The sequence below is a fragment of the Eublepharis macularius genome, chromosome 9 (assembly GCF_028583425.1).
Source record: "Eublepharis macularius isolate TG4126 chromosome 9, MPM_Emac_v1.0, whole genome shotgun sequence".
In the NCBI taxonomy this organism is placed as follows: domain Eukaryota; kingdom Metazoa; phylum Chordata; class Lepidosauria; order Squamata; family Eublepharidae; genus Eublepharis; species Eublepharis macularius.
This window is the reverse complement of record NC_072798.1, coordinates 3,207,080-3,222,436: the sequence shown is the minus strand read 5'-3', so window position 1 is coordinate 3,222,436 and position 15,357 is coordinate 3,207,080. Positions and strand designations below refer to the sequence as shown.

The 15,357-nt window shown below is 49.1% G+C and overlaps 1 protein-coding gene across 4 annotated transcripts in view; it reads left to right on the top strand.

Annotated features, from left to right (window-relative positions):
* The window catches only part of FLNC (filamin C), a 100,909-nt gene that overhangs the window by 42,283 nt on the left and 43,269 nt on the right, over positions 1–15,357 (top strand). For 2 of the 4 annotated variants that reach the window (XM_054989329.1, XM_054989328.1), the window contains exons 9-17: positions 3,214–3,339; positions 7,711–7,848; positions 8,659–8,785; positions 9,219–9,355; positions 10,187–10,380; positions 11,376–11,489; positions 12,382–12,525; positions 12,977–13,100; positions 13,814–13,974. In XM_054989329.1, the coding sequence (XP_054845304.1) occupies positions 3,214–3,339; positions 7,711–7,848; positions 8,659–8,785; positions 9,219–9,355; positions 10,187–10,380; positions 11,376–11,489; positions 12,382–12,525; positions 12,977–13,100; positions 13,814–13,974 (1,265 nt within the window). The remainder of the gene's footprint in view (positions 1–3,213; positions 3,340–7,710; positions 7,849–8,658; positions 8,786–9,218; positions 9,356–10,186; positions 10,381–11,375; positions 11,490–12,381; positions 12,526–12,976; positions 13,101–13,813; positions 13,975–15,357) is intronic. The other 2 variants (XM_054989331.1, XM_054989330.1) reach the window with 1 other exon arrangement.

The window sequence follows — 15,357 nt, the reverse complement described above, 5'->3', positions numbered from 1 at the left end:
CAAAAGAGGGCTCCATGGCTGCTGCTTTCAGCAGAACGGGCGGAATATAATTCTTAACAATAATATGAAAACACTGCCTTTTTTCAGGGCCTGGGAGACCCATAAACCCCGAGGCAGGAAAGTTTCTAGAAAGCCAACGTTGGCGCCTGTCGTACATGGATTTTAGGGGGGAGGGAACAAGACCCCAACGCAGTCGGGTGAATGTTCCACTCTGACATTCCGACTGTTGGGAAAACATGGAGCATCCGCATTCCATGGACTCCCTCGTGCAGGAAACAGCAGATGAAATGTTCAATTATTATTTATTTATTTAGGATATTCTCTGTGCTGGCTCGAGGCAGCTTACAGTTAAAAATTACAAAATAGTAAAAGAGTCCAGTAGTACCTTAAAGACTATTGTAGCCTAAGCTTTTGAGAACCACAGCTCTCTTCGTCAGTTGCAACTTTATTGTAGCCTAAGCTTTCGAGAACCACAGCTCTCTTCGTCAGATGCAACTTTATTGTAGCCTAAGCTTTCGAGAACCACAGCTCTCTTCGTCAGATGCAACTTTATTGTAGCCTAAGCTTTCGAGAACCACAGCTCTCTTCGTCAGATGCAACTTTATTGTAGCCTAAGCTTTCGAGAACCACAGCTCTCTTCGTCAGATGCAACTTTATTGTAGCCTAAGCTTTTGAAAAACACAGCTCTCTTTGTCAGATGCAACTTTATTGTAGCCTAAGCTTTCGAGAACCACAGCTCTCTTCATCAGATGCAACTTTATTGTAGCCTAAGCTTTCGAGAACCACAGCTCTCTTCGTCAGATGCATCTGATGAAGAGAGCTGTAGTTCTTGAAAGCTGACAATGCATCTGACGAAGAGAGCTGTGGTTCTCGAAAGCTTAGGCTACAGTAAAGTTGGTTAGCTTTAAAGGTGCTATTGGACTCTTTACTATTTTGCTACTACAGACTAACATGGCTAACTCCTCTGGAGTTAAAAATTACAGTATTAAAACACAAGTCATGAAAACAGAGAAAAAAATGATGAGCTAAGATCTCTGGGGTGGGGGCTGCTTTCCCTCTGTGAGATTGTACTGCTCATAAACACAGGAGGCTGGTACTAAGTTGGACCTTTGGCCCCTGTAGCTCAGAAGCGCCCCATTTCAATCTCAGGAGTGAACTGGGTCCATGCTAACAGTGTGCATTTCCACTGAGCAACGGTGCTTCCTCTGGCACTTGCTTGGCAACTTTGAATATGCCTCGCCCCACCCCGAGGAGTTGGTTGCTCTTCTCCCCATTTTACAGATGAACGACTGAGGCTGAGTGGATTTGAACTCAACACTCTGAAGTGCAAGTCCCCCACTGGACTTCACTTGCTTTTCTCTTACCAGAGCTGATTCCTGACAGAGAGGTACATTTCCCCGCAAAGGGACAAATGGGAATTACAAAGTATATACAAAATAGTAAAGAGTCCAGTAGCACGTTTTTGACTAACTAACTTTATTGTAGCATCAGCTTTCGAGAACCACAGCTCTCTTCATCAGAGAGCTGTGGTTCTCAAAAGCTGATGATGTATCTGATGAAGAGAGCTGTGGTTCTCGAAAGCTGGTGATGTATCTGATTAAGAGAGCTGTGATTCTCAAAAGCTGATGATGCATCTGACGAGGAGAGCTGTGGTTCTCAAAAGCTTGTGCTACAATGAAGTTGGTTAGTCTTAGTGCTACTGGACTCTTTACTATTTTGCAACTACAGACTAACATGGCTCATGCCTTTGGATCTATGAAGGTGTATACAGAAAATGCAGCAAAATGGCCTTCTGTAGGCTTGTCACTGGCCAGGCAGAAGCTTTACCAATGCAGGATCCATGTTTAAACTGGTCTATACTGGACCCTATAGCTGCACCCTTCAGCCTCTGACTTTTATGCCTAGGGTGTGAAGTAGGGCCCATTCACATCTCTGTGCTCTCCTAATCTGATTTGAGGTGGGTAGCTGCGTTGGTCTGCAGTAGAACAGCACCTCAGAGACCAACCAGATTTTCAGGGTGTGAATCTTTTGAGAGTCAAAGCTCTTCTTGGTGTCTGAAGAAGGGAGCTGTGACTCTCAAAAGCTTACACCCTGAAAATCTTGCTGGCCTGTAAACAAGTGCCGCTGGACTCAAATCCTGCTCTCCTAGTCTGGTCATTGCTTTGGTTCGTGTAACATCTCTGGCCCGTCCTGCTTTGCTCTCTTCCAGTTGTGGTTCAGATGTTCCAAGTAAACAGGTCCTGGGCCTGCAGAAAGCCCCGTCCCCCACGCTCAGCTTTCCAGATACGAAAAACAGGAATTTCTGACACATTGAAACTTCCTGCCAAAGCCATTCTCCTGCATAGAACGCTTCTCTCTAGCCTTGGCAACCAGCCACCCAACCTTCACACAAAAGATGCACTTTGAATGCACAGAACAGTTTATCGTTTTTGGAGTCATGCACAATGTTCCTGTGTGGAAGGCTCCCACCGGTCCTATTTTACTGACTTACTCAAGGTCACTCAGTGAGTTAGTATATCCAGATGCACTTCTAATGCCAGCAGTGTGGGAACACTGAAGGAAGTGCTCTCTACACATGCTCAGAAACAATCTTCTTTTTATTGTGCATCTGAATTTTGCTTTGAGAGCTTTGAGCTCTGGCTTCCGACCAGCCATTAGGGAAATAATTAGGAGGTCAGTGCGCCCAATATACAGATGGGCAAACCAAGACCAAGATACATGCATAGAGATGGGCACGAACCAGGAAAATGGCGGTTTGTTGCAGTTCGTGGTTCGCCGCATTTCACGAACCAGTGTGAAATTGCCCAGTTTGCGAACCTGTTCATTTGGTTTGTGAATACGTCACTTCTGGGGTTGCTGAAGGTCTACAGAAAGCCCGTCTCCCCATTACCTAGGAAACTGATCGATCGGCACCAGGCTGTCTGCAGTGACGAACTGAAAAACGAACCAAACGAACTGGCCTAAAAATCATAGCAGTTCGAAACGGGTTGTCAGAAATGCCCTCCAACAAACCGCTAGTTTGCGGACCAAAAAAACAGCCCAGTTCATGACAAACTTTGGTTCATATTTCGGTTCGTGCCCATCTTTATCCATTCACCTTTCCCTGAGTCCAGGCTGTCTGTCCTCCAAGGGGCTCCCAGCTAGCACCAGATCCTCCCTGCTTCTTCATCCCACCACCCCTCACTAACTCTTCCTCTCCTCTGACGCCCGCAGCGCTGCCTCCCCCGCCTCCGCCCGGCGTCTCCCCAATTCAGATCATCCCTCAGGCCATCTGCACCCCACCCGCTGACAAGGGCAAGAAAATCCCACCCCCCACATTGCCCAAGCCGCGTAAACCAAGTTAGTAGAGCAAGCCTGGCTAAGCCTGGCCTGCGCTCTTGCGTCCTGGCATGACTGGATCTGACCCAGTGCTGGCATGGCATGAAGAGCGCCATGGGGGCACCACCATCCCGTCCCTCCCCTCCATTCTGTTTGATTGGTTTCTTGGCTCAAAGCAGGGGCTGAAGGGTTAATAAAACTTTCTGTCCCCAAGCTACGGCCTCACAAAGGCTGTTTCAAAGCAAACGATGGCCAAGGATGAGCAATTCCAGCTAAGAGTCCTGTGGCACCTTAAAGTCCGGCTGGGGCGAAATGTGCTTCCAGAAGCAACAGTAAAACTTTTCGTCAATTGCTGCCGTGCAAAAAGAGCTGGACTTCGACTTGAGCAAGCAGCGCAGCTCCTGCAAAATGCCTTTCATTTAGAAGAGCCGAGCAGAGCACTTTGCTTCTACCAAGGAAGCTCAGCTCTTGCCAGCGAATTGCCATTGGGTTTTATTTATTTAGAGATCCACAATGGCTGTTGAATTGATTAGAAAAAAAAGAAATTTGGCAGATCAGATTTGAAAGAGGAATGAAGGGCAAAGGGGGCTATACAGTGCCCACAGCACCCAGTTTCCCTTGGCTTGCTTTAGCCGTTTTGCTTCCTGCATGGCATTGTGGCCCCTTTCCTTGCATCCGACAAATCCCACGGTCCATCGTGTGCACTTCAGAGCCCTGTTGACCCAGCATGCTTCACTCTGAGCTACCCTGAAGTCTGGGAGATGTAGTCTTTGCTGCTTGCACCGCTGTGGCTTTTGTACCTCTGCCTTCCTTCCAGCCATCTGCTTTGGCAACTCCTGTCTTTCCCACCTCACCAGTAACGCCCTAACCCATTATGGCTCATCCAGTAATACATATCCCACTTCACTCCCTCAAGCTTGTACCCTCGAATCTGTCTTTTTCTATAGAGGTCAATTGCATTTCAGTATATGAATATTTAAAAGCTGCTCATGGAGCAATGAGCGGGGAAAACAGAACCGCACAAGGTGGTAATATTGGCTTGGACAAAAACACTCTCTTTCGAGACTTGTGTGGTATCTCACTAAGAGTCTCTCTACATGAGACATCTGACACATGAAGAACACGTGTCGAGAGATACAATGTTAGCTGGGAAAGGTAGTTTAAAAAGACAGAACCGGTGGCAGGGCAAAGGCTTTGCTATACACTGGAGCTGTGCGAAGGGGCTGTGCAATGCCAGAAGGGAAACTTCAGCCCATTAGAACCTCTCCAGTTCCAAGCTCCGGCCCATTTCCATTCCTTGCTGCCTCCCTGGTTGCCATCCCACACAGTTTTAGACCGGAGAGGTGAAATTGACAGAGCCTTCCGGGAAGAGGAGCAACCTCCACCGGCTCTGTCTTTTTAAACTATGATTCCCAGCTAACATTGCATCTTCCTACACTTGACGAACACGTGCTGAGGCGTCTCGTGTTGGGAGGCTCTGAAACTCTGAGGTCACTTGAGCAAAGCCACTGTGTGTGTTGTGTAGCTGCTTCTCACAGAGGGAAGCCCCACGGGAGAGTGTTGCTGGCTTGCCAGCAGTTTGCTGAAATCAATCCTTGAAAACTGTCCCTGAGGAGTCTACTTCTTACTGGCTAAAATATGTAGAATGACAGTCAAGTGACTGCCCCCCCCAACCGCCCCCCCCATGGCTAAAGTGGAGCACTGGTGGCTGAGCATTTTGGGACGGGTGGTTTGAATGCAAGGGCTGGTCTGCTGGTGCCACTTTTAGATCCGTGGCTTCAAGGCTGTCAAGCAACGAGTCTATTTCAGCAGTCAAGTAGTGGGAGCTCTGCACTTGGGTGTACATGTTATGCAGATGTTATGCTTTCCGAGTTCATCGATTTACATTTGCCAGCCAGCCACAATTTTAAAGCAAATTGATAAGTGACCTTTAAAAGCAAAAATCCCTGCAATAAATCAGCTAAAGCCACCGGTTCCGTTCAAGCCACTGGACCCAGCCAGTGAAACCACGTTCTGTTGGACAACTCAAGGCCTAGACAGCCAGGAAGCTCCAAATGCAGCCAAGCTCGATGCACTCTCTATCAGATTTAGCCGTGTACTTCACCCACCACCTCCAGTATCTTCGGTGGCCAGGTTTGGTACTACCACTTCCTGCCCTGATTTTGCCCTCGCCCCATGCCAAGGGGGTGATAGTTTTTGTTGTTCAAAACTGGCAAAGATGTTCATTCCGTTCAAATGGTCTCCTGCTTTTTGGAGGTGGAACCTGGACTGCCGATCTCTTCTTGAGGTCCTTTTTGAGAGGAAACAGAAAAGCACATTTCTACAAAGCACAGAAGCCTTGTAATGTTTTCTGGAGGTCTGAAGGGAAAACCACAAGTGACTAAGTACAGTTTGGGGTAGTGGTTCAGAGGACTGAAGGTCTGGGGAGACAGGAGAAGGAATCCCATAATGGTTCTTGGGAAACACAAGGAATTTTAAATCCCCACAGATTTTTCAGGAATACTGTGGATTTTGGAGTTTTGCTTGCTGTAGGGTTCCTCAGGTGGGGATCTTCTGTATCAGGAGGGCCTCTAGTGCCCCTCGTCCTTTCTATTATTGTTTAAGCCAGTGATTCAAATTGGGGGTTGAGACCCCCAAACTTAGGGTTGCCAGTCCCCTGCTGAGAGCAGGGGATCCCCCACTCCCACCCTGCATCCTCCACCCCTGTTTACCTGGCCGGTGGGAGAAAAGGTGGGGGAACACTCCTATGCTCTGCAGTGGGCCGATTTCAGCCCCAAATGTGCAGAACGTGGGAGTGCTGCCAGGAGGGCCCTGGAGAGCTCCTGCACTTCACAGCGGGCCAGTTTAGGCCCCAAACAGGCCCAGTTTGGTGGCACGAGGCCTTGCATGATGATGTCACTTCCCGGAAGTGATGTCATCATGCAACTTGGGAGCATGCGTGAAGACATCTAGAAAGGAGAGTGCCAGGTCTCCCCCTTCGTGCAAGGAGGGTGAGGGGACTTGGGAACCCTCCCCAAATTGGTTGTGAATCTCCTGCAGACAGGTTGCAAGGCCAGGAGGGAAGAGGAGGAGCTAAGAGCGGGAGTTCTTGGAGCCTCAATGGAAAAACTGAGTTTTCCTGTGTACATAACATGCAAAATAACTTTGTATTGGATTTATTTATTTATTTCAGATTTCTATTCCGCCCTCCCCATGAGCGGGCTCAGGGCAGATAACAACGTATTAAAAATACAATTAAAAAATTCATGTACATTAAAAACAACACATTTAAAACAGGGTGGTGGACAGCCTTCACAGGGAGGGTTAAGATTTATGCATCCCTTTTTTTTCAGGCTAGCGGAGGCCCAGCCTCAGCCATATGCCTGGCGGAACAACTCTGTCTTGCACGCCTGGTGAAAGGATAGTAGGTCCTGCCGGGCCCTGATCTCAGCAGACAGAGCGTTCCACCAGGTGGGAGCCAGGACCGAAAAGGCCTTGGCTCTAGTCGAGGCTAGGCGGGCCTCCTTGGGGCCAGGGACCACCAACAACAGTTTGTTCCCTGATCGGAGTGTCCTCCGGGGAATATATGGGGAGAGAGAGTCCCGTAGATATGCTGGTCCCAGTCCGTACAGGGCCTTATAGGTCAATACCAGAACCTTGAACATTATGTCTTTGTAAACTCGCATTTATTTACCCTATGGCATTGTTTATTGAAATGTCCTTGATGTCTGCTGTGCTAACCTCTCACTATGTAATCCGCTTTGAGTCTCAGTGAGAAAGGCGGACTATAAATGACATAAATAAAAATAAATAATTAATTAAAAATGGCCATGGAATGGAACTTGATGCTCAGTAATGCTATCTATTTATAAATGCGAAACATGAAACATAAACTTGTTCGGTATTCTGGGACTCTTGTGCTTCATATACTGCCAATCCCTGAAGAGCCAAGTTAGTATAAAAGTGAGTCCCCTCTCAAAACCCACAGAGATCAGCCAAAAAGAGTGACATCCATAACATATATGCCACCTCTGTTACCGTGAGCCAAAGGGACCCCCTTCTTGGCAAAACACAGCCTGAATGGCATCGGCTGTTACCAGCCCCCTCTGCATGCCCCTTGCTTGCTTCCTGGGGGTGGTGGGCTTCTTCAAGCCGTTCAGATGCCTGTCGGGATCCAACCTTGTGTGCTTGTTTGGGCGACATCCTACTTGCCTGGCATTGCAAGACTTGCAGGGGTTTTTTTGGGGGGGGGTGCTAAGCCCTTGGCATCACAAGGTGAACTCCCCCATTGCAGCCCCCCCCCCCCCCCGAGTCCTAGAGGCCAGGTGCATGGGGAATGATGTAACAGCGGATGAGTTCTGTGCTGGACCCCGTGGTTGGATGCTAAACTCTTATCTTCTCTGCCCTCCACAGCTTGCAGCCCAAATGCCTGCCGGGCAATGGGCCGTGGACTGCAGCCAAAGGGGGTGCGCGTGAAGGAGGTGGCTGATTTCAAGGTCTACACAAAAGGAGCCGGCACTGGGGACCTGAAAGTCACAGTCAAGGGACCAAGTAAGTGCCTGCATCTCTCTTCCTCCATCTGCCACAGTTGCCAGGTAGTAAAGAGTCCAGTAGCACCTTTAAGACTAACCAATTTTATTATAGCATAAGCTTTTGAGAACCACAGCTCTCTTCGTCAGATGCATTGTCAGATTTCGAGAACCGCAGCTCTCTTCGTCAGATGCATCGCCAGCTTTCGAGAACCACAGCTCTGTTTGTCTGACGATGCATCTGCACAAGCTTTCAAGAGCCACAGCTCTCTTTGTCAGATGCATGATGCGTCTGATGAAGAGAGCTGTGGTTCTTGAAAGCTTATGCTACAGTAAAGTTGGTTAGTCTTAAAGGTGCTACTGGACTCTTTAGTATTTTGCTACTACAGACTCACACGGCTAACTCCTCTGGATCTATGACCATGGAAAGCACCCCTCCTTCAAGTGCCTCTTTTGTCCATGGAAGGTTGTTGACATGGAAGAAAACACAAGTATTTGGGTTGCCAACTCCAGAAATTCTGGATATTTGGGGGCAGAGTCTAGGGAGAGTGGGTTTGGGAAGGGATGTAGAGTAGGGAGGACTCCCATTCAGAGTCCACGTTCCAAAGTAGCTCTTTTCTCCAGGGGAATTGATGATCTCTGTTGTCTGGAAATCTATTCTAATTCTGGGAGATCTCCAGGCCCCACCTGGAAACTGGCAACCCTTGCAGACTGGCCATCATCCCGTTCATGAATGAATCCAACATCCTCTGGGGCTCTGGGAGGGGGCTCCGTGTGTGTTTTGCTGTCCTGCCTGCTCACCCTTCCTGCCTCTCCACCTGCTTTTCCCCAGAAGGCACTGAGGAGCCAGTGAAGGTCCGAGACGTTGGCGATGGGGTGTACGAGTGTGACTATTACCCTGTAGTGCCCGGGAAGTACGTGGTGTCCATTACGTGGGGAGGCTATGCTATCCCAAGGAGGTAAGTGCACAGCTGTGTGTTGGGTGCAATTCTGCATATGCAGAAAAGGCGGTGTTGGGTCCAGAATTTAACAGCCTAAAAATCCAGGGGTTTTTTTTGTAAATAATTCTTATGGCTATAAAGATATGCTGAAGGCATGTCGGTATTGCCAAGTGCTATTTTAGAGGCTGTATTGGATTTGCAGTGGCATCTGTGGGGAATGCTTCAATGTCCCACAAACACTGCCCTATGGCAAGAAGAACACAGCAAAATGGTGAAAATACAGAATAAATTATGCAAAGCAAGAGCAATCTATGCGCATGCACACTGTTCGGGAAGACCGAACTGGCCAACTGGGGAGCATGCAGGACTCTCAGCTGGGAAGCCGACGGGGCTGAATGTGAACCCGCCTCGTCCTCATGCAGTTCTCGATCCTCTCCCTTCTCTCTTCCAGTCCTTTTGAGGTGCAAGTGGGGCCGGAGGCTGGAGTGCAGAAGGTCAGGGCTTGGGGGCCAGGCTTGGAGACCGGCATGGTGGGAAAGTCCGCAGATTTTGTCGTGGAGGCGATTGGCACGGAAGTGGGCACGCTGGGTAAGTGGGGAACAGCAAACCAGGGGGGGGCTTCAACCCAAAGAGAACTGGGTAACCACAAAGGTTGAAAGAACAAAAAGAAGAAGAAAAACTTATACATACAAGGCCAAGGCCAAGAAATCAAAAAAAGAATACCACAATCTTTAATAAAATACCAAGAATTAAAAATGTATGATTAAAACAATATCACTTTGGTTTTTTATATAAGTATATTTCTCTAGTGTAGAAATTCTTGAATACTTGCACCTGTACACACAGAGATGTTAACCATTAATAGGCATCTTAAAAATAACCAGGTACTGTTACATACACCCTGACCTGGATAGGCCAGGTGAGCCTGATCTCAGCAGATCTCAGAAGCTAAGCAGGGTCAGCCTTGGTTAGTAATTGGATGGGAGACCTCCAACGAAGACCAGGATTGCAGAGGTAGGCAATGGCAAGCCGCCTCTGTTAGTCTCTTGCCATGAAAACCCCACCGGGGGGTGTCACCATAAGTCAGCTATGACTTGAGGGCACTCTCCACTCCACCGTTACATACATCATTATATTCACGTAGCCAAACACCTTTCGGCTTTGAGGCCTTCCTCGGTGGTCTTTATTTGTTTAATATGCACCATATATTATAGGCTGCCTGTCCAGGCACTGAATAAACAAAAACAACAACAACAACGAAAATGTGGATTGGGCAGGGGGTTGTGGATAAGTTTTGCTACAAATTCTTTAGTGTATGACAATGATGTGGGTCAGGAGTGGAGGAAGTTGCATCCCAGATTGTGGCCCGCCCATCTGCTCTCTGGCTCAGCCACTTGCCTCCCTTTCTTTCTCCCACAGGCTTCTCCATCGAAGGCCCCTCCCAGGCCAAAATTGAGTGCGATGACAAAGGGGATGGGTCTTGCGATGTTCGCTATTGGCCCACAGAGCCAGGCGAGTATGCTGTGCACGTGATCTGTGATGACGAGGACATCAAGGACAGCCCCTTCATTGCCCACATCCTGCCTGCCACCAATGAATACTTCCCTGAGAAGGTAGGCCTTCCCCAGCTTGGGCAATCAGTAATCTAGTTTCGGCAATCAGTGATCCTACTTAGCCCAGCTTGGGCAATCAGTGATCCTACCTAGCCCAGCTTGGGCAATCAGTGATCCTACCTAGCCCAGTCAGTGATCCAACCTAGCCCAGCTTGGGCAATCAGTGATCCAACGTAGCCCAGCTTGGGCAATCAGTGATCCAACCTAGCCCAGCTTGGGCAATCAGTGATCCAACCAAGCCCAGCTTGGGCAATCAGTGATCCTGCCTAGCCCAGCTTGGGCAAGCAGTGATCTTAGCCACCTGCTCTGCCCCAGCCAATCAAAGCTAACCTGTGTTGCTCTACCTTGGATGGGCATTAATGAGAAGTCGCCATGGGTCATCCAATCACAACAGCAGCTGCCCCGGCCTCATATAGAGGTTACTAGCAGAATTGCTGGGCCTTATATACCTTATAAGAGAGATACTGCAGTGTAGAGGTTAGACTGTTGGACTAGGATCTGGGCAATGCAGGTTCGAATCCCTGCTCTCCCTTGGAAGCAAACTGGGTGACCTTGGGCCAGTAGCATACTCTCCGCCTAACCTACCTCACAGGGCTGTTTGAGGGGAAAATGGAGAGGGGAACGATGTAATCCGCTTTGGGTTCCCATAGGAGAGAAAGGTGGGGTATGAATGATATAAATAAATTATGCCAATGAAGCATACATTGTATAATTATTCCTCAATTGGGGGGCAATGACACCCCAACCACCCAAGAGGTCATTCGGTCTCGTCGAAGACTTCAGAAGGGATTTCCTACTTCCTTTCAAGCACATCCTTTTATTCCTAAGGCTTAGAAACTCATTTTCCCCCAAAGATTGAAGGAAGACATTTTCAGGAAGCTGCATCTATCCCACAAGCGCATCTTGCCTTTTGGATGTCGAATCACAGCATGCACGCCGTTCCCTGGGATTGTGTTTCCATCTCAGGCAGCAACATCTCTTTGCAACTCTTCCAGGTGAAAGCTTTTGGTCCTGGCCTGGAGCCCGTCGGCTGCATTGTGAACAAGCCCGCAGAGTTCACCATCGACGCCAGAGGGGCAGGCAAAGCTGAGCTCAAGATCTATGCTCAGGTAAGCAGTCATGGAGCCCTGCGTTCTGGTCAGTTGTGCACAATCGGGTGCTCTGAGCTCACTTCCATCTCGCACATTAAAGGAGCTGAGACAGAGCCAGCAATCTCTAGTAAGCCTAGAGTGAAGTTAATGTTCCATCCTAGAGTAAGCAAGAATTAACAACAGGGTGCTTATTCAGAATTTAGCACAGGTGAAAGCAGGGACGTGAACATTTGGGGAGATAGATAGCAAAGGACCACTGAGCCATCAGCAGGAGAAAATGAGTCACTGGAGTTTGAACACGGGTCAAAGAGAATGAAACTTCGGTATTAGCATAGAACAGTTGTGCAGGTGCCTAACTAGGTGACCCTGAAGACTGAACAACAGCACGATGGTCGGTGCTGCTCGTCAGCAATCGCTCTCGCAATATCAAATCATTTGCATTTTCACTTCATTCCCTGGCCACAGAGTTTCCCCATCTCAGACGTTTTTCTTTGTGATCCTCCTTTTGCAAGTGCAGAGTACCAGACAAGACTGCCCCCCGCTCCCCCGCCAGTCCTTGTACGAGGAGGTGGGGCTGCACAGATACGGCAGGCATCGCTGTCCTACAGTACAATCCTAAGCATAGTTACTCCAGTCTAAGCCCATTGCAATCAATGGGCTTACACTGCAGTAACTATGCATAGGATTGCACCACTTGTTTCCCAGCAGGCAGTGCAACCCTACATCTGGACCCAATTCTTCTACTTTGTCGTGTGCAGCCTGAGAACTGAGTCAGTCCCCCCCCCCCGCCAAAGCCCAGCTCTTTCACCTGCATGCGTCTGCTCGGGGTCCGTTCCATAGCTGGACAGAAGGGTGGCCACGAGACAGAACCAGGAATGGCTTCGATGATACATAAGATTATTCTTTCCAGGATGCCGAAGGCGTGCCCATTGACATCAAGATCAAAGACAATGGCGACCACACCTTCTCGTGCGTCTACGTCCCCACCAAGCCCATCAAGCACACCATCATCATCAGCTGGGGGGGCGTCAACATTCCCAAGAGCCCCTTCCGGGTAAGTGGGCAGCACTGGAGTGACTCGTGTAGGCAGGGCTTTTTTTCTGGGGAAAGAGGAGGTGGAACTCAGTGGGTTGCCCTCAGAGAAAATGGTCACATGGCTGGTGGCCCCGCCCCCTGATCTCCAGACAGAGGGGGGTTGAGATTGCCCTCCGCACCGTGCTCCATATGCAAAGAATGTTCCATGGAAACTGGACCCAACTCTTTTAAAAAAGTGAATAATTTGACCCTAAGTGAGACTTTATTTAGAGGGTTGGATCCATTTTGGAAGCCATCCAAGCCAGGGGCCATCAGTAGATCTTGTGGCAGTGAGTGCCACAAGTGAACAACACATTGTGGGCAAATTGCATTCCACGCATCCCACCCTGGTCTTCTTTGCCATTCCCTCCTGTAACTTTAGGAAAATCTGCCCTAAACTGTGCCTATGAATCCCCTTCTCCTCCTGGTAGGTCAGCGTCGGTGAGGGGAGCCATCCCAACAAAGTCAAGGTGTATGGCCCCGGAGTCGAGAAGACGGGGCTGAAGGCCAACGAGCCGACCTATTTCACAGTCGATTGCAGCGAGGCTGGGCAAGGTAAGGGAAGCAATTGAAGTGCGTGTGGAATTTCTGTGGTGTCTTCTGAGGATCTTCTGCCCCATGATAGAGAAGATAAGGTGTCGACCTCTCTTGCTCTCCCAAAACTGTCTCCTGGAAAAGGGTGCGGCAAGGTTTCCAGTCTGGGGGGCTGATACATCCAAGGACAAAAGCCAGCTTTGTCACCAGAATGTCACACAGGTTGTCCTTGGATCTACAGGTTCCTTCCAAGGCCTGGGAGCTCATGCTGGCTGGAGTCAGTTGGCTTCCAGCTGACTCCCTCATGGGTCTGGTCCTTTAGCTCATCCATAGTCCTGGCTGGTCCTATGTGGCCTCCCTTGGCAGGAGGGTCTCCCTGTTAGCAAAGTTCCAGGAGGGATGAAACAAGGGAGGGGGCTCGGGGTGGGGTGTGGCTCATGCAGGACATGGCTTGTGCACCCCCCTTGCAATCTCCAACCCCTCCGCTTGAAGCCAGCTGGGTGGCCTTGGATCGGTCACAGCTCTTTCAGAGCTCTGTCATCCCCACCCACCTCACAGGGTGATGATCGTGAAGATAATAATAACACACTTTTTAAACCACTCTGAGTGGGTGTTAAGTCATCCTGAAGGGAAGATTATTATGATGGAAGATGATGAGGATGATCCTGTTGACGATCAGTTTGCCCTTCCCACCCCCGCCCCTTCACATCCGTTGGGTGCTGCCTGTCTTTCAGGGGACGTGAGCATCGGCATCAAATGCGCACCAGGCGTGGTGGGGCCGTTGGAGGCTGACATTGATTTTGACATCATCAAGAACGACAACGACACCTTCACCGTCAAGTACACACCGCCTGGCCCGGGGCGCTACACCATCATGGTTCTCTTTGCCAACCAGGTAGGCAGTGGGGTCACGTCTCCCCTGGGTTGAGAGCCTTTCTGCCTGGTGCATTTTTATCCTGTCCTTCCTCCGAGGAATTCAGAGCAGCATGCGTGGGTTCGCCCTTCCTCATTTATTATCACAACAACCATGCGAGGTAGATTGAGAGGTTCTAACTTTCATGGCAGTGTGGGGATTGAAACCCATGTCTCCCAGATCCTCATATAACACTCTTACTGTTGCAGTCTTCACTGACATGGGGGAATGTGGGGAGGGAGGGAGGGAGGGAGGGAGGAAGGACAGACACAGAATCCCACACTTGCAATTGGCTTGGCTATTGGGCCAATCTGAAGTTGAGTGTTGGTTCGGACCAGGGCTTTTTTTCTGGGAAAAAGGGTAGTGGAACCCAGTGGTGGAACTCAAGACTGCACAATGACGTCACTTTGGGTCAGCTGGAACAAGGGGGGCGGGTTTAAAGTTTAAATTGCCCTCGTCAAAAATGGTCACATGGCCGGTGGCCCCCGCCCCCTGATCTCCAAACAGAGGGGAGTTTAGAACTCATTAGCACAACTCATTAGCATATGCCACGCCCCTTGACATAACTGGAAATGTGTCATTAGCATAGCTATTTGCATATGCCACACACCCTGACATCACCTATCCTGGCTGTTTTGGACCCAATCCTGGTCATTCAGGGCCGAAATTGGGCCCAAAATGGCAAAAAGGGGCTGAAAATGGCCAAAAAGGGGCCCAAAATGGTCAGGATCGGGCTGCTGCTGAGCGGGAGAGTGATCCACCACCTGTCAGAGGCCTGATTCAGGCCGTTTTGGCCCCAATCCAGGCTGAAATGGGCCCAAAATGGCCGAGAGTCAGGTGGGTGGGGCCACCTGACATGTGACCTCTTTGGAGAACTACCAGAACTGTGTTCCTGCGCGTTCCTCCTCAAAATGAGGCCTGCTTATACAAACTATAATATCAACTTTTTTGGTTAATCATTTCCCTGTGTTTTATCTTCTTATCTTTATACTGAGTTACCTTAATGAATGTTAATTTTTGCCTAAGTAGTCAAAGAAATGCTTCCATTTCCCCCAACATTAAGCTATGGGTCTATTATGTACATACGTAGCTAAGTTGGCCATTGATGCATCTTCATACATCTTATTTGTCCACTCTAACATGTTAGGGCACATATCTGTTTTCCATTTTGCTGCGTATAGCACTCTTGCTGCTATCACCACATAACGAAAAAGGTCTCCCTGTTCTTTTCTAACATGAATTGGTAGGATGTTTAATAGCATGTTTTTTGGATTTAGCTCAAATCCAGGCAATCTTAAGCCCCCGCACCTCTCACTTTTGAAACCCAGTGCCAAAAGCAGGGACTGCAGATAAGGAGCAGCCAGG